The sequence below is a fragment of the Ascidiella aspersa genome, chromosome 1 (assembly GCF_963924565.1).
Source record: "Ascidiella aspersa chromosome 1, kaAscAspe10.2, whole genome shotgun sequence".
NCBI lineage: Eukaryota > Metazoa > Chordata > Ascidiacea > Phlebobranchia > Ascidiidae > Ascidiella > Ascidiella aspersa.
In genome coordinates this window covers 27166152-27187261 of record NC_139447.1, presented here as the reverse complement: position 1 = coordinate 27187261, position 21110 = coordinate 27166152, and the positions used below count along the sequence as shown (strand labels likewise).

Here is a 21110-nt window from a genome sequence, read left to right as displayed (position 1 = left end):
AATCCCGGCACCAAACTGCGTCAGAAAAAAAATGCTTGAAAATAAAAATTGCTTAACGGTGACCGGGTTGCGACGGCGCTCTTTCACCTTCCTCAAAAAGATATCTCCCAGCACCCGCCGGATAATATCCTTTTAAATTTTTTTACTCACCACACACAAAAAAGAAACTAGCCCCAGCAACCTCACCCCCAGAAAAGTGTTTCTTAACACCCACTGAAAAAAAAAATTTGCTTGACAGCCTTACCAACCAAAAATGAAAAGTAAAAAGTATTACTTAGTTTAAAAAAAGAATTGCTAAATGGCTATACATTTTCTAATTTTTTGTTGCAAATCTCAAATTGAAAAATCCGGGACAAATTGGTTAACCGGGCGGGACACCGGGACAAGGCCTTAAAACCGGGACTGTCCCGGCTAAACCGGGACGCATGGCAAGCCTAACTTTGGTGGACTACGGCGTTCAAAGATCAAACTTTGAACTTTGAAGTAGACATTTAAAAAATACGATATTTAGTATTTGATTTTGATTTTTTTTCAAATATTTTAATTCTGCTTACCATAACTTTATTGATAACAATTGTAAAAGGTAAAAATCCTCGATCCCCAAATAAACGGTTACCTTACAATATAATAGTAGTCCATAGGTGACTTTATAATTTTTTTTACAAATAAAAGCAAAATCGATTTATAATGGTTTCTCCTTATTAAATTGCTACATTACATATTTATAGGCTTGTCATTTTTTTAGAACGTAAATCCGGGACGCATATTGAAAACTGCAAATAAACCTAATGTAGACCTAATACAAACGATTTAACGCAACTAATAACTTAACGGGGTTGCGGTCAGGGCTGGGGAGCCGGAGCCGGAGCTGGAGCCCGGAGCCCGGAGCTAAGCATTTTCTCTGGAGCCAGAGCCGGAACCGGAGTCATTGTTATTATTTTTGTGGAGCTGGAGCCGGAGCCATTTTTCTTATTTTTGTGGAGCTGGAGCCGGAGCCGGAGCCATTTATAATGTTTTTGTGGAGCCGGAGCCGGAGCCGGAGCCCTTTTTATTATTTTTGTGGAGCTGGAGCCATTTTTCAATTTGTGGTGCTAAAGCTAAGAAATTATATTTTGTTCCATCTCCAACGTTAGTTAGCCAAGAGCAATTTTTAAAACTTGCCATTGAATAAGTGACTGGTGGCACCCGAGCTGGAGCCGGAGTCATTGGGTGTGTGTTTGATGGCTCCGGAGCTGGAGCCGGAGCCAAAGGATATGAGTTTTACTACTCCGGAGCTGGAGCCGGAGCCAAAGGATTGAGTTTTACGACTCCAGAGCTGGAGCCGGAGCCATTTAATAATTGCCCGATGGTTCCGGAGCTGGAGCCGGAGCTAATGCTATTTTACGGTGGCTCCCCAGCCCTTTACGGTGCCCCCCCAGCCTTATTGTATTGTTCAGGGCAGTTTAAATACGTAATATAGCGAATTGAAATTAATTATTGGTGAGAAAAGTAGTGGTAAAATACGAAACGGTCCAGAACAGCGCTCTCGCAAAAGAATTTCTGCCGTAACGGCATTCGCGTAAGATAAATTTGTAGGTACGCCGTACGAATAAAAAGTGTTCCCTTTTTGCTAAAACATATATTTTTAGCAGGCCATCCCTCCATCTCCTTGTATATTATATTTAACTAAGAAGTCAATTGCACATTTTTGCACTACTAGCGTAATTGTTTTAGTTGAGGTTGGTTCACACTAGATGCGTCTGGCGTTAACCTAAAACGATTTTTAAAAGACGCTTTTGGATGCGGAAAGTTGAAATATTTCAACTTTGGCGCTTTTGGTTAGAAGGTAAGAAATTTGCCGTTAATTGGACGGTGCAGACGCTAGTCCCAAACGCTAACGCCAGAAGCAAAACGCGTCTAGTGTGGACCAAGAACAAACTTTTATGATGTAACTTTGTGACGTCATCTTTAAATTTTTGTTTGTGTCTTACATTTTCGCTGAAGCGATTAAGTTTAACTAAGTTTTCACCCTACATTACCTTTTGGAAAGTTTTTCGCTATAAAACGGCTGATTTTGCGAATGTTAACAATTAACATATTCTTCAGTGATGTTAGAATTTGTAAAGTCCGATTTTAAAAATATATTTAAAAGAAATTTGTGTATAATCGGTCAATAAAAAAATAATTTGCTAGAAACCAGAGATAATTTAATAAATTACTATTTAAGTTCCCAGTAATGTTTTTCTGTGATATTGAAACTATGTGAAGAATGTATTTCGATTTAGTTTTTACACCGTTATTAGTAATGTTATGGTAACGGCATTAAAACACCTACAAAAAATTAAAATATATTTCTCTGAAATGACGATATGGTGTTACCACTGGTAAATACCCTACTTAAACATAGTCTAATGATCTATTTCAAACAAGCCAGTTTTTATCTACTTATTCCCTTTTATCTTGTTTAATTAGTTGTCTTTAGTTTTAAAAAGCGTATTTAGTAGAAATTAAAGGCGCTGGTCTAGAATCCTACCACAGTTCTAAAATCAACGCACAAAATTTGAGTTAGGATGCGGGTTAGCGTTTGGGTGTGGGTGGGTCAAGTAATATTATATTCCTAATTTAATAATAATACTTGACCAACCTTAACCCAAACGCTAACCTGTACCCTAACCCAAATGGTGTTTCGTTGTGGTAGGATTCTAGACCAGCGCCAAATTAAATTTTAACAGTAGCACAGCTGCTAATTTAATCATGTAAATATTTCTCAATTCGGCATGTGCGATTCGAGTCCTGAATTGGCTGACTCAGCCTGTATTTAAAACAGTTTTATTAAACTGTATGTTCAGCAATGAACTCATATAGGGCCGTCATATAATTTATCGTCCCACAATACACTGGAAAAATGTTCCCCAATATGGTAATCCGCTTCCGCATTTACAATTTTATCCGTTTTGAAATTTGGTCTTTTATCTTTTTTATAAATTCGATTTTTATCTGTTTTGAAATATCTTATCAGTTTTAAAATTTGGTGGGATAAGTCTTGCTCAAGTCCTGAGTCCGTCTCTAGCAAATTAACTGACTGCGTTGAGTCCCGACTCCAACTCCGCAGCCCTGCTTTTAGCATTTAGAAGTTTAATTACCTTGGGTTGTTAGCCCTCTATTTTTAATGAATTTAACCTTTGAGGAAGAAAATGCTGGATTAGATTGCAAATCATGACAGAAATACCTCTTATTAGTTGGTATAGGTTCGTACCTTTAGGGACCATTCCTATAATTAGCGTCAAACCTAAGCTGTTAAAGTGCTGTGTTTATGCTCCAGTAAGGACACATGGCTGACAAAGCATTCAAAAACCTCCCATTGTTTTAGGTTTATAATGATGCGCACTTCTCTTTCAAAGGGTTTATATTTGTTCTGTATTGAAGTCCATGTTACACATGGCCATGTTTTCAGGCTGGTTGGCAGTTTACTTTCCTATCAAAAAGTTAACAGGGACACTGCACCCAGGAAGAACCTTTTCTTACAGGCTGAGATCCTTGTAAATAACTATTAAATTCCCACTTTATAAAATACAATGGCCATAATTTTCACCTAAAAACATCTTAGAAAGGTATTTGACCATTGGGTTACTATTTGTTCTTACTGCACAATGTGCAATGTGTGGTGCATTATGAACATTATATGACCAATGGGCACTATTGAATGTTCACTAATCCATGCATGCAACGCAAGTGCAAATTGTGCGATCACTTTTGAGTCCTGAAAATTACTTTTCCATTGCTTTTTTGAATGGCAACCGATAAAACTTTGGAGTTGAGAGCAGAGAAAGTTTGAAAAGTCTTCTTTATGTTGTACCCGCTAGAAACTTAAATTGGGATAAGACATTTGAGCAAAGTTTGTCACTGGGTAAAAATGCATACATCCAGTTATCTCCTATCTTTATTAAATCTCTTAATTTGCATTGGGATCAATTTTTTTACCCAGCGTCTACAGAGATTGTGAAATATCACATACAACCTATTTCCATTATTATCATTGTAATATCATTATTTTCCACTAATCCAAAAAGAATATAACTTTTATGCAGATCCACAAAGCTCTTATTGGTTGCAAGCGGCATTTGCATGTTTTCATGGACTCAATTTTTACTTTTTGTTCTTGGACAAAGTGTAATAGACCACAAGCTAGCGCACTAACAACTTATGGAATGACAAAACAAGCATGTTTATGTTCACTTTTCAAAAAAACATAACATATTTTGCTACTATACTAAGCCTGGTCAACATTTCATAAATAGTAAAAACTAATAAAATTGGCTGTAAAATACAACATAGACAAACTACCATGCCATGACAAAAAAAATTATGTAGACATTAATCATACCTTTCAATGATTCCACACTTGAATACCTGGTTTGAAAATCTTCTCTTCAATTCAATATTGCTTGTAACATTGTGCTATGTGTATTTTAGCTTTAAAATGAATAGGTGGTCTGGTAAAGTAGCTCTCGTCACTGGTGCATCAGTTGGAATTGGCAAGTCTATTGTGCAAAAGCTTGTTCAACATGGAATGCAGGTGGTTGGATGCGCAAGGGATTTAGAGAAATTAAAAGAGAATGCTCTTCAGTGCAATAAAAATGGTCCAGGAAAAATGTTTGCTTATCAGTGCGATTTGAAACATGAGGAAGAGATAATTGCAATGTTTGCATTTATCAGAGAAAAATTTGGAACCCTTCATGTTTGTGTGAATAATGCAGGATTAGCACACCGTGCATCATTGCTATCCGGAAAAACTGAGGTATGAAACTAGTTTTATAACTAAATGATGTAAATGTCATCCACATCTACATACATGGTTTCTAACCTGGTAAAAATATTTTCAAGTGTGTAGTCACAAGACTAATGAAACTTTTAGTATGTCAGATTAATCAGATTGTTAAGTTTGGCCTGATAAATTCCCTGGGCATTTGTATTTTTAGGTGTGGTCCAGCTGCACATTGTTTTTGAAAATTTTCAATGAACTTCATTTAGCTTTACAAATTTTAGCAGTAACGGTTACAAACATGCAGTTTTAAGCTGCTTAAGCATCTCCCCCACCCCCATGCAATATCAAAAGTTTCCAATCATGAGGATTAATACAAATTTTGGCAATATATTTCAAATTTAAACAAATATTAACTTCCAGGCCTCGTGGACAAAGTAGTTAACTTAAACTACTGGGTATTGGACAAGGCCAGGAATTGAAAGTTAAGGCAACCAAATTGTAACATAAAAAATGTGAATGAAGTAAATTTGCACCAACATTGATATCATGTGAAACCTAAAATTAAATCACTAAACTTCTGTTATTTGCTTTATGTAGGATTGGAGGAACATGTTTGACATAAATGTGATAGCCCTTTGCATTGGCATTCGAGAATCTGTCAAGTTAATGAAAGAATCTGGAGTAAATGATGGCCATGTAATCAATATAAATAGCATGTCAGGTCATAGATCAAGCAGTCTTTCACTTTATTGTGGCACAAAATTTGCTGTGACCGCACTAACTGAAGGTTTAAGAAGGGAACTGCACGAGGAAAAAAGCCACATTCGAACGACTTCCATTTCTCCAGGACTGGTTGAAACTCAGTTTGCATTCAGGTTTTTATGATTTTGTTTGCTTAATGTGTGTCTATACTGTATTTACATATAATAATATATATAAATTTAATTGTGTAGTAGTTACTGGTTTAAACTTTAAAGCAGGGATGACCAAGCTTTAGCATAATGGGCCGCATTGCCACTATAAAACTTTTGATGGGCGCAAAACCCATTAAATTAAAGGGAAACAACTTAACTTATAAACACCCGCTCTTTCAAAGTGAACTTGTGGCCAAACATGCAAGTTAATATATTGGCTTTTTGGCGTGCGAACAAAATTTTTTTTACATAAAATATTTTATAAAAAAAAGTTTACAAGTTGTATCATGCTATAGTACGACACCTTCGGGCTGTTATATTTCCATAAAACGGTCAACAAAACACATATTTTGCTTAATAATAATGGTTGCACAAGTGTCTGATGTTGTTGAAATGCGATGATAGACTTGTGAACAAGTGAGTAAATGATAAGCTACTAGAAAACATTACAAGAAAAGTTATTCCAACTTTTTGATACTACAATGTACAAATGATTCTGATGAAAATGTTTTATTTTCCTTACAATTTAAATTTAGCTTTGCTTTGCAATGACTACAAATATTCTATCCAGGGATGAGCTGAAAATTATTTTTTTTATTTTTTTTTTTTAAATCAAGTTGTATAGTTTGTAATTTAGCCATAATATTTCTTTTATGTGATTTAAATGATAGCAGCTTTTTTTGATGCATACTTCATTAAATAAAAAGCGTTATCAATAGCAACAATTTATCTATTTTAGTTAGTTCAGCAAATAGAATATGCCTACATTCTTTTATGATAGTTAATTTATGACTTTTACAAAACTACAGAAGCTTTGAACTTTTGGTAATAAATCTGAAATATTTAAAAAAACATGAAATAATACACTTCATTTACCCATGTGTAAAAAAAGTGTTTGGAATAAACTTTCCATATAACTTTAAATCGGTGTTTCCCAAACATTTTTGTAGTTGCGCCTCCTTTGGCTTGACCGGTTTTTTAAACGCCCTTATGTTACAACAAACCTGGAATGGATTTAAGATGCTTGATTGGGAGGAGGAATTATCACTATAAAATATGATGTTGAAAAATCATGCCATAAAATAAGTGACTTGAATGAAGTTTAACTACATTCAGCGAATTTGTGACAGGGTGTAACAAATTTCACGTATAGAAGAAGAACTAGTGTAAATAGACAAGCATTTTAACTTTTAGGCAAAAACACTATGAAACACATTTAATAAACTAAACGCACTGAAACATGCCAGCAAAAAGTCAAACAGGATTAGTACAAAATACCGAGAGGCAAATAAAGACTAATAGGCCTACTTTAGCTACCAAGTTGTATACCTTACACCAGGGGTGCCCAACCTTAGCTGTTGACGGCCGCATTGGCAGTCTTTATTTATCTCACGGCCCCCAGTACAATTTTTTTAGAGATCAGAAAATTGTCATAATATATATTTAAAAGTACATTTAGAAAACCAAACACAGTTTGTATTTTGAAAAAATTATGTAATTCAGACCTTGTGTTGAGACCAATGAAACCTGGTTTAAATGAAAGTACTTGGAATAAGCTCTCCGTAGACAACTTCTGCAAAAACATTAAAGTCATTGTTGTTGAGATATTTTGCATCAAAATTGGGTTCCACTTCCCTGATTTTTAAAATACAAAAGAGTTTAAACTCTACTTGACCTTTGACCTTATGTCTGAAACAACTGAAACATTAAATTATAATTATCTTTAAAATCCTACATAATAAAAAGTTATGCTAGATTAAAGTTTGCATAACTAAAAATCAATGGATCTCATGGTTCACCAAGCACAAAATACCCAAAATTTTAAAACAGTATAACTTTTTAACCCTTTTTAAACAATTTTGGTGAAACAAAGTTTATTGTAATCAGGTTAAAAAAATATGGGTTAAATAAGTTGGTTACCTTGACATGGAATTACCCAATTATACCCAGAGTTTTTAAGGTTTGCCTCAGGAAGCAGGGTTGTTCCTAAGCAAAGATTGACACTTGCCAGCCTGGCGAGCGGCTATCAATAAGCACTCGCCCGGACGAAATAACGCTCACCAAATTTGTTGGCACGCCGTCTGCAAATTTCCGTCCTAGCGCGGTCATTACTTTGGTTAATGTTATTCTGTCTTACAGTTTCTATACGTAAACATTAGTTTTTATAAAAGTCTTGTCGTTTATTTCCATGCATGAATGACCAAATTATTGACCCATAAAGAAATTTACGCTTAAAACAATGTTTTTTAGCTGAAATATATTTTTACAATCTTTAAGTGAAAATATAACACTGACAATTTAGTAGCCACGGCCTGCCTGTTTTTCATTTTTTAAAAAGCCTCGCGCTCTCTTTTTTCGTATTCTGTTCTTTCTGTGCTTGGAAGGAATTTCACCACAGGTTGCTTCGCGCTGCAAACAAAACGCCACATTTCGCCTAGCACTATATAGTTACTGGTTGAACAGCAAATAATTTTGTCTTGGTTGACCGCTATGAGCTTTTAGAAATCGTAACAACATAATTACGTAGACTAATAAGCTGTAGTTACACATTAGGTCATACTTTAAAATACCGTAGTGTTCAGTGGGCCATTTCGCTCACTTAAAATATCTTAAAAACACTGCTTACAAATATTTTTATAAGACATTTGTATTCGAATTTACTGTGTCCAAAAACTGCAGAAATTGCCTATAATGTTCTTATACAAACAATTAAATAAATACAGAAAAGCAAAATTCTTATCGTTGGGTACATCGCAAGTCCAATAAACTTTTCCAAAGACGTCAACGGCTGGGTTAAACATTTAAAAATTAACAACGTTTAAGCTAAACAATAAATCTCATAACTATTTATCACTGCTGCAATGACGTCTTTGATTGTTTGCCGGTAAACGATTTTTTTAAACTGAACAAAGGGTCTTTATTACGGGATTCGAACATGACCTCCATTAACCTTACTAATTGTGTAGTATTGAATGTATTTGCGCCTTAGCGTTTAGGAAATAATAAGAAAATAACTGGCGCTAAGTAATATTTCGCTTATCAGTGGTGCTTAACACAAGTTGTCCTAAACCAACTAATTACATTTCTTGCCAAAGCCACTCGCCAGGAGCGATTTGACTCGCATTGGCGAGCGGGCGAGTGCTTAAGGCCAACCCTGGGAAGTGTTTGCAACTATTGAAATAGCTATTTTAAGAGACTTGTTGGATAACAGTAAAATGCTTATTAAAATTAAAATGGTGTTTATTACTGCACTTATAATGCGTGGATGTCACTCCTTTTGGCTCTTTTTCTAATATTCCAACCACCTATTTAGTGATATTTTGATCATTCTAAATACTTTGAACCTGGTTACTCAGAATTATTTGGCTTCAAGTTTTTAATATGCATAATTCTCGGTTATTATCACTCATTTGTTTTTTTAAAGTTACTGAAATTTTGTTACATTTACCCATATCAGCCGGCTGATGGACGGTCTTATGTAGGTAATTGCGTAATGTTGCCCTAGACTTTGTAACTCCAAGCCAAGTAACAAAGTTATCCAAAGTGTTTAGTTTCTAGTTATGTGTGAATAAGTTCTGGAGTTACCTGAAAAGTTGCAATTTTTTTTATTTTTCGCCGTGTGGTCAAACGGACTATGGACAAACTATAACTGTGGTCTGCAATGCTATTAGCTGATTTAATATAGTGCGGAAGAAAAATACGCAAAAATTTAATAATAAATTTTGTTTAGTACCTAATCTTCTGATTAAAACTAAACTATTTATTTTATAGACTGAACAATGATGATGAGCGCTCAAAAAAGGCCTACTCCAGTATGAATTGTTTACAGGGTGATGACATTGCGGATGCTGTTATATTTGCCCTTCAAACTCCTCCGCACATGGCTGTAAATGAAATTATGATCAGGCCTACAGAACAAGACACCTAAAAATAATGAGATACCAATTTGTTTTCTTTTTTGATCATTTATGCTGTTGTCAATTTTTCAAATCCATCACTGTTACTATTCAAAGTTCAAATGAATGTAGCACGTTTTTCGTACTTTAAAACAAATATGTAAACATTTAATATGTTTTCTAAATAAATTTGATGCCATGAATTTATAATTTATAATTATTTATTTAAAATCGCTGAACGATTGTGTCATCGTTGCATAACACTATAGGCCTACTTATTGATTAGTTGCTTTTTATTAATTCATTTTCCAATGATATAAATTACCAATGCAATTGACTAGAAATTACTTTGATTCGTGTTCACATTTTATTATGATATCGTTCATCTTCCATATTTTGTATATTTATCACAACATAATTTATTCTCGTGGTTTGTGCGCTTCTCAAGCTATTAAATTTCGTACTTAGTAGTCAAATTTTTACTGCATAAAATAATGTAAATACGTGAAGTCAAAAAAACAAGTAGTTTTTTTTAATTTTATAAACCTCCTGTACCAGGTCTATGTGCAACTAAGATAATGTACAGACGCATTTAAGGATGGCGTCTCTAATCAATCGCCCAAATCCGGAAAAACAACTTATAATTGGGGAATGGGGAGGGTCATCGAGGAAAGTGCTATATAACTTCACAGAAACAACGTAGAACATTTTGCAAAGCACACTAAACAGTTCGTCATTGTGTTCTGGGCTGAACATATTATCATTTGCGGCTATAGGCAGGGCGGATTAACGTTTTGATAGACCTGTGGCTAAATGGTAGTGCAGTGGTTCAACCTTTTTACCTCCGTGGACCCTTGAACCGCTATTCAACTCAATCTTCTCGTAAGAAAACTACCTCTTAAAATCTACAGCTTTTCTGCCGCTATATTACAGTAGTACCAAATTATTAGTAATCGTCTTGATTGAATGATATTTTAATGAAGAAAAAATATGGAAGAGTCGTAAAAAACGGGACACACAGCATATTGTGACGTAATAATATTGTCTCGCTTGAGAGAGGGGCCTGCACTGCTCAGATTGTGAAGTGGACACTGCTCATAACTTGTATCATTATGTTTCGCCTGAACTAGGTGTGTTTTGGCGAAATTTGAAATTCTCCCCTAGGAGTGAATTCCCTCGCTGTTGAGAACCACCGTGTTAGTGTGAGGTCAATTCCCTACTCATAAAGCTCATAAATAACTAAAAAAACGTTTCACATACAGCCTACTACTGCGTGATTAATTGACGACGAAATTTACGAGTAATTATGTAGCTTAAGGTAAATTCGCGTGAAGTTAAAAAAACTTTTACCTTATAGAAAGAGACTTGGCTGATTGAGCACAAAACATGTACAGTAACGAATCTTGCTTAAACTCACGGTAGAGTAGTGAACGTATAGAATAGATAATTTCACAGAACTTGCATTTATAACGAATCACAGGATTTTATTAAAGTTAGTACGGTAGAGTGTTTGTTTGGTTTAAAATTTCAGTCTATATGGAGATATCTATCATTAGTCATCACAATGAAAAGGTGTAGTAAAAACACTTTTTTCAGTTTTTGCCTGGTGTAATTTAAATAGGACCGATAAACTCTCCATGTTATAATTTCTGGTAAAAAGACGCAGTAGACTTGCATGAAGCTAAATAAATGCATTCAAATACACTAAAATAGCGAAACTTCTATTGCTGATAGTTGCAGGAAACGCACGGCGCATTTAGGCTGGAAATATTCTTTTAAAGCGCAACATGTCGGGAGTTTTTTACGCACGCTGTTACCTATAAGTTACGACACTTTTTGTTTATGTTTATCATAAAAAAATAAACATCAGCGAATTAATTTGGATAAAAATGGATTTTAGAGGGTTTCATGCTACGAAAAATGTTCTACTTATAGGTGTCATGTGCACGTCACCTTTGATTTAAGAAGACTCCATCAAAACGCAAATATAATTCCAAGTCAAATAAGATACGCGCGGGCCGTATAGTTAAAACAGTTAAAAATATTGAGCATGGCCTTGTGTACAGTTTGTAAAAGATTTGCGGGCCAGATGATTTTCACTCGAATCCAGCCTGCGGGCGGTATATTGCCGACCTCTGTTTTAGGACATGATGTAACAAATTTAAACCAAAACGCGATATTTTGCCACAAGAAGGTTAAATACCCCGCTTTATCCAGCCTAACTCAATGCCCCAAACGCAACTAGATTGGCAAAACTTTTCATTTAAGAGGATGGACGACGCTTGACGACAAAAAAAAATATATTTCCGCAAACATAAAGATTCGCGTAAAGCGTCTTATAATAGCTTGTTTATATCGTTAAAGTTCGTGTAAAAATGCATAACCTGGTTAAGCATTAATGTAAGCAAAAATGTTAATATTAATAGAGACAATAATGCTCATTACATATCGCGTTAAGCAAAATGTATTTATAGGATTTAAATTTGCATATTAAAATTTTAAGAGAACAACGTGGTCACGACGCTTCGGTTACAGAAACCCCAAAAAAAGTTGTGAAAGAAAGTTTTTTCAAAAACACATACTAGGAAGTAAACCCAGATTGCGGTAAGCAGGTCAGTTTGATGTGGTAATGGCCAAAAAAGTATTGGATTGCAAGCGCTCTTTCCCATTACCTGGATCGAACGAAGGTCTCACGACATTTTACGGGGCCTAATATATATATTTCGCGTGACAATTGTAGTCGCGCTCAAAGTAAGACCACTCTCTTGTATATAGTTCAGTGTACTATTGGAAACAATTAAAAAACTTACATATAGGCAGCTTTCGCGACCCAAACTGGGGTCGCGACCCCTTATTTGCGGACCCCTGGTTTAGAGCCTTGTTATAAATGGTTTATTTCCGTAAGGTGGAGCCAATGAATAAATTGATGTATGATTTTTATGTAACCATGTGTTTTTCTACTGGAATTTGGAAGTTAAGAACAGAAAAGCGTGTTTAACGTTTAAAGGCGTTGTGTTTGCAAATCGTATTGGATTACATAAATTATTAACCTTGTTTTACATTAACAGATTATAGCTGTGGTCACAAGTAGTGTACCTTACTCTTGCTTGTAAGATGTTTCTGCAGTATTATATCGACGATAGCGGCAAGCGAATTTACACCTTGAAAAAGATAAACCCGATTAACGGTAAAACACCAACGCAATCCGCACACCCCGCAAGATTTTCGCCTGACGACAAATATTCACGGCAAAGGATTTTGTGCAAGAGGAGATTTGGACTACTTCTTACCCAACAACCACAGAAGCCTATGTAGTATATTCAACAATTAAAAACTCTTTTATTGTGTTATAAATAATCACTTATCTGCCTTTTGCTATGTTTTCACTTATTGATTTACAACAAATACAACAGTTCTGCCTTGCAAAACGAAAGTCTACTACTTTATTGGACATAGAAGATTTAATAAAGAAAATTCCTGATAAACTTTGTGCTGCTGCTACTAGTTTAGAAAATAGCTCCGGTTTGTGGGATGTTACTTCTGTTTGCCTGGCACATTTGACTGTCATTCAAACTGTCTGTGAAAGTATTGCAAACAATAAACTGATACCTATGTTGCAATCATCTGCATTGTGGAACAGTCTTCTGTACTTTGCTTCATGTGAATCAACCATCATAAGAACAACTGCTAACTATACAATTACCAATTTGGTACTAAAACTTAAAAAATTAAATAGTGATGAATTTGTGGAAAGAAAGATTGTTTATCTCTTTGTTGATTACTTAATCAATGAAAAGTATTTTTTTAAAGTAGATACTATTACTACTTTACTGAAAGAGATTTTTAATGGAGAAAATGAACTTCCTATTGATAAAAGTGTTTTCCCAATTAGTACGCTGTTATTTGAGCTTGCCAAATTCCATGATGAAGTAATGAACAATGAATTAAGTTTTGCGTCATACATTGATTTTTTGATGGTAGTCAACAAAATAGATTCAACTATGAAATACCTTGTTCTTGAAACAAATCACTCTGTCCTTGGTAGCTTTGGCACACATTGCTCTAGAACAGTAACAAGACGTCAGTATCTCCGATTGCTGAAAGCATTGCTACCATTCCCAGAAGTTCATAGAGCTTGTCACCCAACAACTACATCTAACTTCTGCAAAAAGCTTTCATCTGCAATTTGTGAAGCGCTTCTTAAAGAAAATGTCACTGTACCATATGGGGATACTTTTGGAAGTAAGAGCATTGGGTCAAATGCTTGGAGTGAACCAGATTCAATGCTGCTAATAAATGTTTTGCTTCAATGTGTTTTTAGCTCAGACGCAGGCTGTTGTGTCATCAATAAGGTGGAAACTTTGATACGTCATTTGTTTTCTAAACAAAGGGAAGCCTTGTGTGAGCAACTGTTGGACATTTATTTTGCGCAGGATGATGCCATGTTTGAAATGCTGATCTTGCATCTAACGATTTGCCAACAGTCTACGAGGTAAGAGAACAGCTCTTGATTTAAGTCTGATAAACTGTATTTAAGCAAATATGATCTATGCTAATAAATTTCCATATTTTGATAAAAAAGTTTCATACAAAACTAATTTTAATGTTTAGGCCTCAACTGGACACCTGTTATCTCTTCTCACCCCATGAAGTTTTTATTGAACTACTTGTCAGACTTGCATATGACAGTTCTGTGATACTGGACTGGCTCACCTCAGATGAAACACAATTCATGTTTTATCTTTTAAGATATATCAAATACCTGCACACAACAACGGAAAAGCTATTTGAATTATGTGAAAAGAAGCACAAGGAAACAAATCCTGTTGCTGCAATTTTGTCACTGTTTATTGAACTAAAAATTTCTGTGTCCAAACTATTTTCTGCTGGTCTGTTTCCTTTTAACCCAAAACCACTACTTCGAAATTTGGATAATACCATTGCTTTACTTAATAAATAAACTGTTATAATCACAAGATTGTTTTATAAAAATTGACTATGACTTATTTTAACCTATAGGTGAATAACACCTACCTGAGCGTATAAATGATCAGGTTGTTCCAATTATTTAGAAAAAATGAAATTTAGTACACCAGGTTATACAAGAGGGGCTTACTAAAATCTGCAGGATTGAAAACTTGTTTCTGTTAGAATGTTACGTTAGTTAGAAATATGCCCAAAATGCAGCTCAGTTGATTTATATAATCTTCCTGCTACAGTCCACAGTAGGATAGTTATTCCAGGACTCTTGACAAGTACTAATTATATCTGCCAAATTAGAGCTAGATTGCATTTATTTGTATGGCAAATTACAATTGTTAGTTTTTTTTAAACCAGTGTGCTGCAGCAATACAAAACAATTGTTTTCTCTGCCAGCTGACGTAATCCAATGTAATAAAAGGCAAAATAAAAATGCCCCAACATCCTTAAAATCAGGCTAGTTTTAAGAACCATCACAATTTCGGCAGGCCTAAAGTGTCCACTTATGTAACAAACTCTTATACTGTTGCATTTGTTATTCAGATATACGGACATTCCCTTTGTTGGCGAAATATATATATGTATATGTTTTAAGTCCTTTTAATTGTGTCCGACCTGAATTAGTAGAATATTCTGCTGTTTTGATGTAAAAAGGTTGAGAAACACTGGATTAGTAACCAGAAGTATTACTTAAATCTAAACACACTCTTTCAAGAAGATTTACACTGCATAGCTGACAAACTCATAATTTTGAAGACAAAGCAGACATATTAATATTTTATTTTTCTAGTTTTAATTTGTTGGGTCTGGAACGAGTTTCATAACCTGTAAAACAAAACAATTGATAAAAATATCAAAAAAGTAAATCCATACCATAATATTGTATTATAACTTACTGTGACCTCCTGTGGAGGATTCAGAGTTTGCGTGAGGTTTTTTGTTCAGTTTTGCTTTCTTCTTTTCACCTTTAGGTGAATCCATAATGTCATCCAAAACTGGACATAAATTTAAATTTGTTTTTTCAAACCTTGCCCTCTTTCTGAAGTTTGTTGATTGAGGTATTGTCAGCTGGTTATTGGAAATCTCCTCATCCGAATATTCTAAAAACAATTGGTTAGTAAGACTTTATAAATCAGCTAACAAACAATGGTAAAAAGTACAAAGTTTTTTTTATCTTTATGCAGCTGTGAATAAAACTTTATAAGGATAAAATAATCTTAATTTTGTTAAATGCTCCAACTTTTATATAATCTTCAAAACACAAGAATTGGTTTACAAGATAAGGTAAAATATTTTACACGCCTTGCGAAGTATGTTGAATTTTATAATATAACACAACATTCAGGACTCAAATAGTTTAGTGTACTTCAATGGCGACATACATACTATCTACCAGTCCACCAACCATAGTTCAAAGGTTGCAATAACCTTTTAAATATTGGGTATTAGGCTGCATATACTGAGGTAAAATAAATAAGTTTTGCAGCTTTACAGTAACACTAATCCAGTTGTCTTGTTAAATGATCTTACACCCTACAAATGAAACTTGCCATTGATTAGCTCATCACATTCAGAAGTTACTTCTTGAACATGTTCTTTTTCATCACTCTCGTTTCCATCGCTTATTTCATCAAATAACTTGGATGGATTTGTGTCAACAAAAAATAAGGAATCTAAATAAAAAAAATAATTATAGACAATGTGAACATGTTTTGTGTAAATTTGTGATTTTGAGTTTATTTAATAGTTTAACAAGAAATGTTTTAAAGAATAACTTAATAATTTATTTAAGTTTGCTGTTCCTAGATTATCACTTATATTTGATTAACCAGTGTAATAGGACACAAACAGAATAACATTTGACAGTAATTAAATTTAACAGCAGTCAAGTGACACAAAATAAGATGTTGTGGACCACTGCTTGGTTTTCTACTCTTCTGCTACTGCCAAATTTTCAGCTCATCTACTGCGAGTTTTCAGTTAACATTTTTTCTGTTAATTTTCTTTTAGCAGATAATAGACAGCTAATACCCAATTATTTGTTATCTGCCAGTTTGGATAGAACGTTGTGCAGATTAAATGTTGGACAAAACTGTTTCATTGGTTTGACAAACTATATCATTATGACTTCAACCATATCCACACATGTAAATATTTAAAAAAAAATTAAAGGGTGTTCTGGAGTCAATTTGCAAGGATTATAATTTGTTGTTGTTTGCAAGTGTGACACATAAAGTTACCAAGCCTAGTTAAATATATACAAACTTATGAATTTATCGTTTTATGTTAATTGATTTGATAGGGAAGCTTACAGTGAGGCTTAATCTTTAATATTATACTGCTTATAATCCACACAGAAAAATTTACCAAATTTATATTATATTAAATATTAACTATGACAAGAACCTGTCGATTTTTCTGGCAGTACATCATGATCCATATGGAAATTTTTATTTACTCCCTCTTCTGCATTGTTTGCATGGCAAAGCTATTATTAAAGAAAACTAGTTACCATATAATTCTAAATGGCTACTTGCCATTAATAAGAATTAAAACCTACTTCGGTGAGGTCCTCTAATGTTTCAATATCAGATTCTTTAATTAAGAAATCTGTGATAAACTGTGAAGTTGAATTACAGGTAATAGGGGTTGTGTCCAGAATGTCTTCACCACCTGCCCGACTCATTGTCCACTTATAAAATGTAATAGGAGCTGGAATTAACAGGGCAACCCTTTCATATTGCTTCAGATAATCGGTACCTGGCTTATTCCACCAAGTTTTAATCTAATAAAAAATAGAAATGTAAAGTTATATAAGATTGAATCTTAATAATAATGATTTCAATTTTTTTTAACTTTTAATAATTTTAGAAAAAAAAACACAAAAAAAACCAAGCTTTTAATTGTATAAAAAATGTTATGTTGCAAACTGCAACTGTTAATGGTCAACTTACCAAACGAATTACCAACAATAACTGGAGATACACTAACGGTGATAGTTCAAGCTGGTTCCAGTTCTGCTGAAGCAAAACCTTATCAAGAAGGGGTTTTAAAAATTCAAATGCACCCTCAGCTTTAAAGCCTTGAATCTGAAGCAATGTGTCCAGCACCAATTCATGGTAATCACCTGGTAATTAAAAAATGGACATACATTCCGAAAAATTGAGTTTAAACCTGCATATAATTAAGTATGTATAGTAAAAACAGTACCTCTTATTTAAAACATTTGTCTCCCAAATAAAATGTATAAAAAATATACAACACATCAGTGATATTTTTGAGCACTTTTAAAAAAAACTTGCTTCCAAATCTACTATACTTCCTATAGAACTAATTAAATATATTTTTCCAGTGGTAATGTTTTAACAATCAGATAATTTTTGAATAGCGTAAATAAAAATGTATTATTACTTTAATTTGCATTTCATCAAAAATGAGAAATTTGTTTTTTTTATTTGACTGGCGCTAACCAGGGTCACTGTAGAAAATATTTGTTTATAACATATAAAATTTTAATGTTAAACACTTACCAAAAAACATGCTTTCAACCTCCACAAGCTTATTCACAAACGTGTTGTCCAGCTTTGCAAGTACAAGACCCAAATCAATATAGCATGAAAATAAAGCTGACATGAGGTGACAAGGTTTTGGCAGGCTTGTATCCTAAAGGCAAAATAGTTGTCAAATAATATTTCATTAAAAATTTACCAATACCTATCCTACATTAATTTATAATGAATTATATTTAATATTATCAATTGTACTTACCAATTGTTCTTCAATCTTTTTATTGAATAAAGAAAAATGATCAAACAGACTTCTTAGGATTAAGCCAGCCTTGAAAATACTATTATGGACTTCTTGTATAGCACAACAATTTAGGCTTCCTACCAAAATTGAGTCTACTTGACGAGAGAAGAAGCTGTGGAAATAAATATCACCTTATTTTAAGTAAATGTGAGTACAATAAAGGTTTAAAACAAAATGATCTATGTTTTAAAAAGTCACTTAAACCAGGGTTTCCCAAACTGTGGGCCGCGGACCACCAGTAGTCCGTGACGAATGCACAGGTGGTCCGTGGTGATACGACAAGAAATTTTCACACATATACATTGTGCACTAAGTACCCTTTCAAAGATAAACTACACAACATAATGATTTCGAAAGCTTTTGCCATCCAGTATCGTAAATCTTACTTCTTGCACCTTCATTGTACATAGTTAAAAAGTTGTTTACTAAAAAAAATTCTCATATTTCTCGTTTATGACGTAATAATATATTCTTGTGTAGAAGAGCATTTTCAGCTCTTACCAACATGAAGACAAAATACAGGGTCCAGACTAAAATACAGGTCCAGACAATTTTTCAGGTCAAAATTTTTCATTTTTTTGGTCAAAAAATAATCGCCCTACTTATGAGTTTGCCTCTCACAAATAACTTCGAGAATCAATGATTTATGCATAAAGAAGCAATCGCACACGTCTCATTGACGTTGTTAGTTTTGTAAATAAATAAAACTCGGTTTTATTTATGCTTGCTTTGTATTGTGGTCTGCGAAAAAACAGATTTACAAATAGTGGTCCGTGGTCAAAAAAAGTTTGGGAAACCCTGACTTAAACCTACATACATAGGCAAATTCCATATTTTTTATGGTGCTACCTGTACAATACGTTGGCCACGGCATGAACAATTGCTGCCTTATCACTGGCGTTTGCTATTTGGCAAAGCTTTCTTGTAGTTTCGGTGACACTGAGATTGTTAAGCTCACCATCAAAATAGCTCTTCAAATCACTCTTGAAAAGTATAAATATTAGGATTATAAACAAGTAAACAAAATGTGCAACTAATTAAACACACCACTACTTCACTAGATGATTGGTGTACAAACACATCCCCAATAAATGAATTTGTACGGTGCAGGATTGTAGAACTTGGTGAAGAAGATAGTGTGGCAGTGACATTGTGCTCCTGAAAACATCTGTTAGAATATATAAACAAAATTTTAAGAGTAACCATTTCTATAACACAGTAATTATTGCTATAACACAGTAATTATTGCTAAGAACATATTAAAATATAGAAATATATTCATACTTATGAAAAAAATCAAAATGTGTTTCTCTGTGCTTTTCTAAATTCAACTTGAGTTTCTTTTGTTTTTCAGGAATTGTTTCAACAGCTTTATTGAAAATAGCTTTTAATTCCTGCACATCATAATTTTTACCTGCAATACAAATCTATTGGAATAAACATTTATGATGAAAAATTTATAAACAATTTAATGAAATTAACACAAACCATCTAAAGCAATACTTACCACAAAATCGTTTAGCAATTTTAGACAAAAATCTTTGCACTTTAAAATCCATCGAGATTGTTGCAATTGAGTATGTTTGAAAGTTATTTAACGATTTGCAAAAATAAAAAAATTCTGCATAAGTGAGTAAAAATACTATAGAGAAAACAGTCTGGTTAACATGGTATTTTTTTAGCGGAAAGGTCAACTCTATATTTTGTTTAAAATATGTAATACAATTTTTTTTTTTAAATATGTGATCCAAAATTTTTTAGCAGGGCTGCTACTTTGATTGCAAGTTCATTCTAGGGTTTGTTACTCCTTTGTTTAAAAAAGTGGTCTCCAACCTTTTGTAATTAGCGACCCCAATTAAAATAAAATGAGAATTTATATTGCGACTCCATTTTGTGTGAGATATGAATAAACATATTTTTAATAATATTGGAACAAAGTAACACACGCAAATATTTGTAAATTATATACAATTCAAGTGAACTGTGGCTCACATGTGCACCAAAATGATTGCCTTTAGGGAATTTTAGTTAAAATATGAATTTGAATTTAGCAAACAAACGAACACAAAAATTTCAGTTTGGTTCAACAGTGAATTACATTTAGTGCGATGGTTGCGCCTGCGTATAGTATCCACTGGTTTCTGCAAATGCAGCTCCACTTTGCATAACCACATTGCTTACTCTACTTCCAAGCAAGTACAATGTTTCCTTTTTAATTATATTCTCATTGCAATGAATCCAGCTTCACAAAGCCGTGGTTGGAAACGGAATGAGTTGTTTGATAATAAAATTAGACAGAGTTGGGTACGTAGATTGCATCAAAGTCCTCTTGAGTTTTTTATTTTAAATGAGTAATACGAAATGCGTTTTGCTGCATTCACAGTTATAATAGGAATAAAAAGCCTTATTCTTTATATCTGCAAATCATGTTGCCTGAGTTTATAACAAAATTGGACTTTTTGACAAACCAGCCCTTTATAACTTATTGAAAGTATGTTGTTATAACCTTTATAACTTATTGAAAGTATGAACTCACAATGAACCTTATTGCAAAAGTGCAACATTCGCTCAGCTAAATCAAAGAAACTTAACTTTTATTAAATGTTACATTATCTGATTTACCAGCTCTTAAGAGATTAAAACATCAATTTTATGTAGAAGGTGCACTCAGTCAAGTTTTAAGTGTGACTTCATTGTAAAGAAAACGAAATACATAAATCGTACTAAAACAGCAGGAATTTGGTGAGAGTTAGAGAGTTATGGCGA

At 33.7% G+C, this 21110-nt stretch overlaps 3 protein-coding genes across 3 annotated transcripts; 2 read left to right on the top strand and 1 right to left on the bottom strand.

Moving 5' to 3' along the window:
- The first annotated feature begins 4456 nt into the window (after positions 1-4456).
- LOC146169192 (dehydrogenase/reductase SDR family member 11-like) lies at positions 4457-10024 on the top strand. Its single transcript, XM_083388763.1, has 3 exons — positions 4457-4777; positions 5342-5619; positions 9430-10024. Exons 1-3 carry the CDS (start codon positions 4460-4462, stop codon positions 9584-9586), a joined length of 753 nt encoding a protein of 250 aa, XP_083244889.1. The 5' UTR covers positions 4457-4459; the 3' UTR covers positions 9587-10024.
- A 2602-nt stretch (positions 10025-12626) lies between these two features.
- LOC146169191 (H/ACA ribonucleoprotein complex subunit 3-like) lies at positions 12627-14523 on the top strand. Its single transcript, XM_083389116.1, has 2 exons — positions 12627-14046; positions 14166-14523. The coding sequence occupies exon 1, from the start codon at positions 12669-12671 to the stop codon at positions 12867-12869; it is 201 nt and encodes a 66-aa protein (XP_083245242.1). The 5' UTR covers positions 12627-12668; the 3' UTR covers positions 12870-14046; positions 14166-14523.
- A 771-nt stretch (positions 14524-15294) lies between these two features.
- Positions 15295-20007, bottom strand: LOC146169190 (uncharacterized). The gene is made up of 12 exons (XM_083390158.1): positions 19852-20007; positions 19629-19758; positions 19392-19512; positions 19194-19327; positions 18303-18456; positions 18065-18197; positions 17489-17661; positions 17095-17319; positions 16941-17022; positions 16085-16207; positions 15431-15634; positions 15295-15359 (listed from the first exon to the last, which is right to left on the bottom strand). Exons 1-12 carry the CDS (start codon positions 19901-19903, stop codon positions 15313-15315), a joined length of 1578 nt encoding a protein of 525 aa, XP_083246284.1. The 5' UTR covers positions 19904-20007; the 3' UTR covers positions 15295-15312.
- Positions 20008-21110: the final 1103 nt, after the last annotated feature.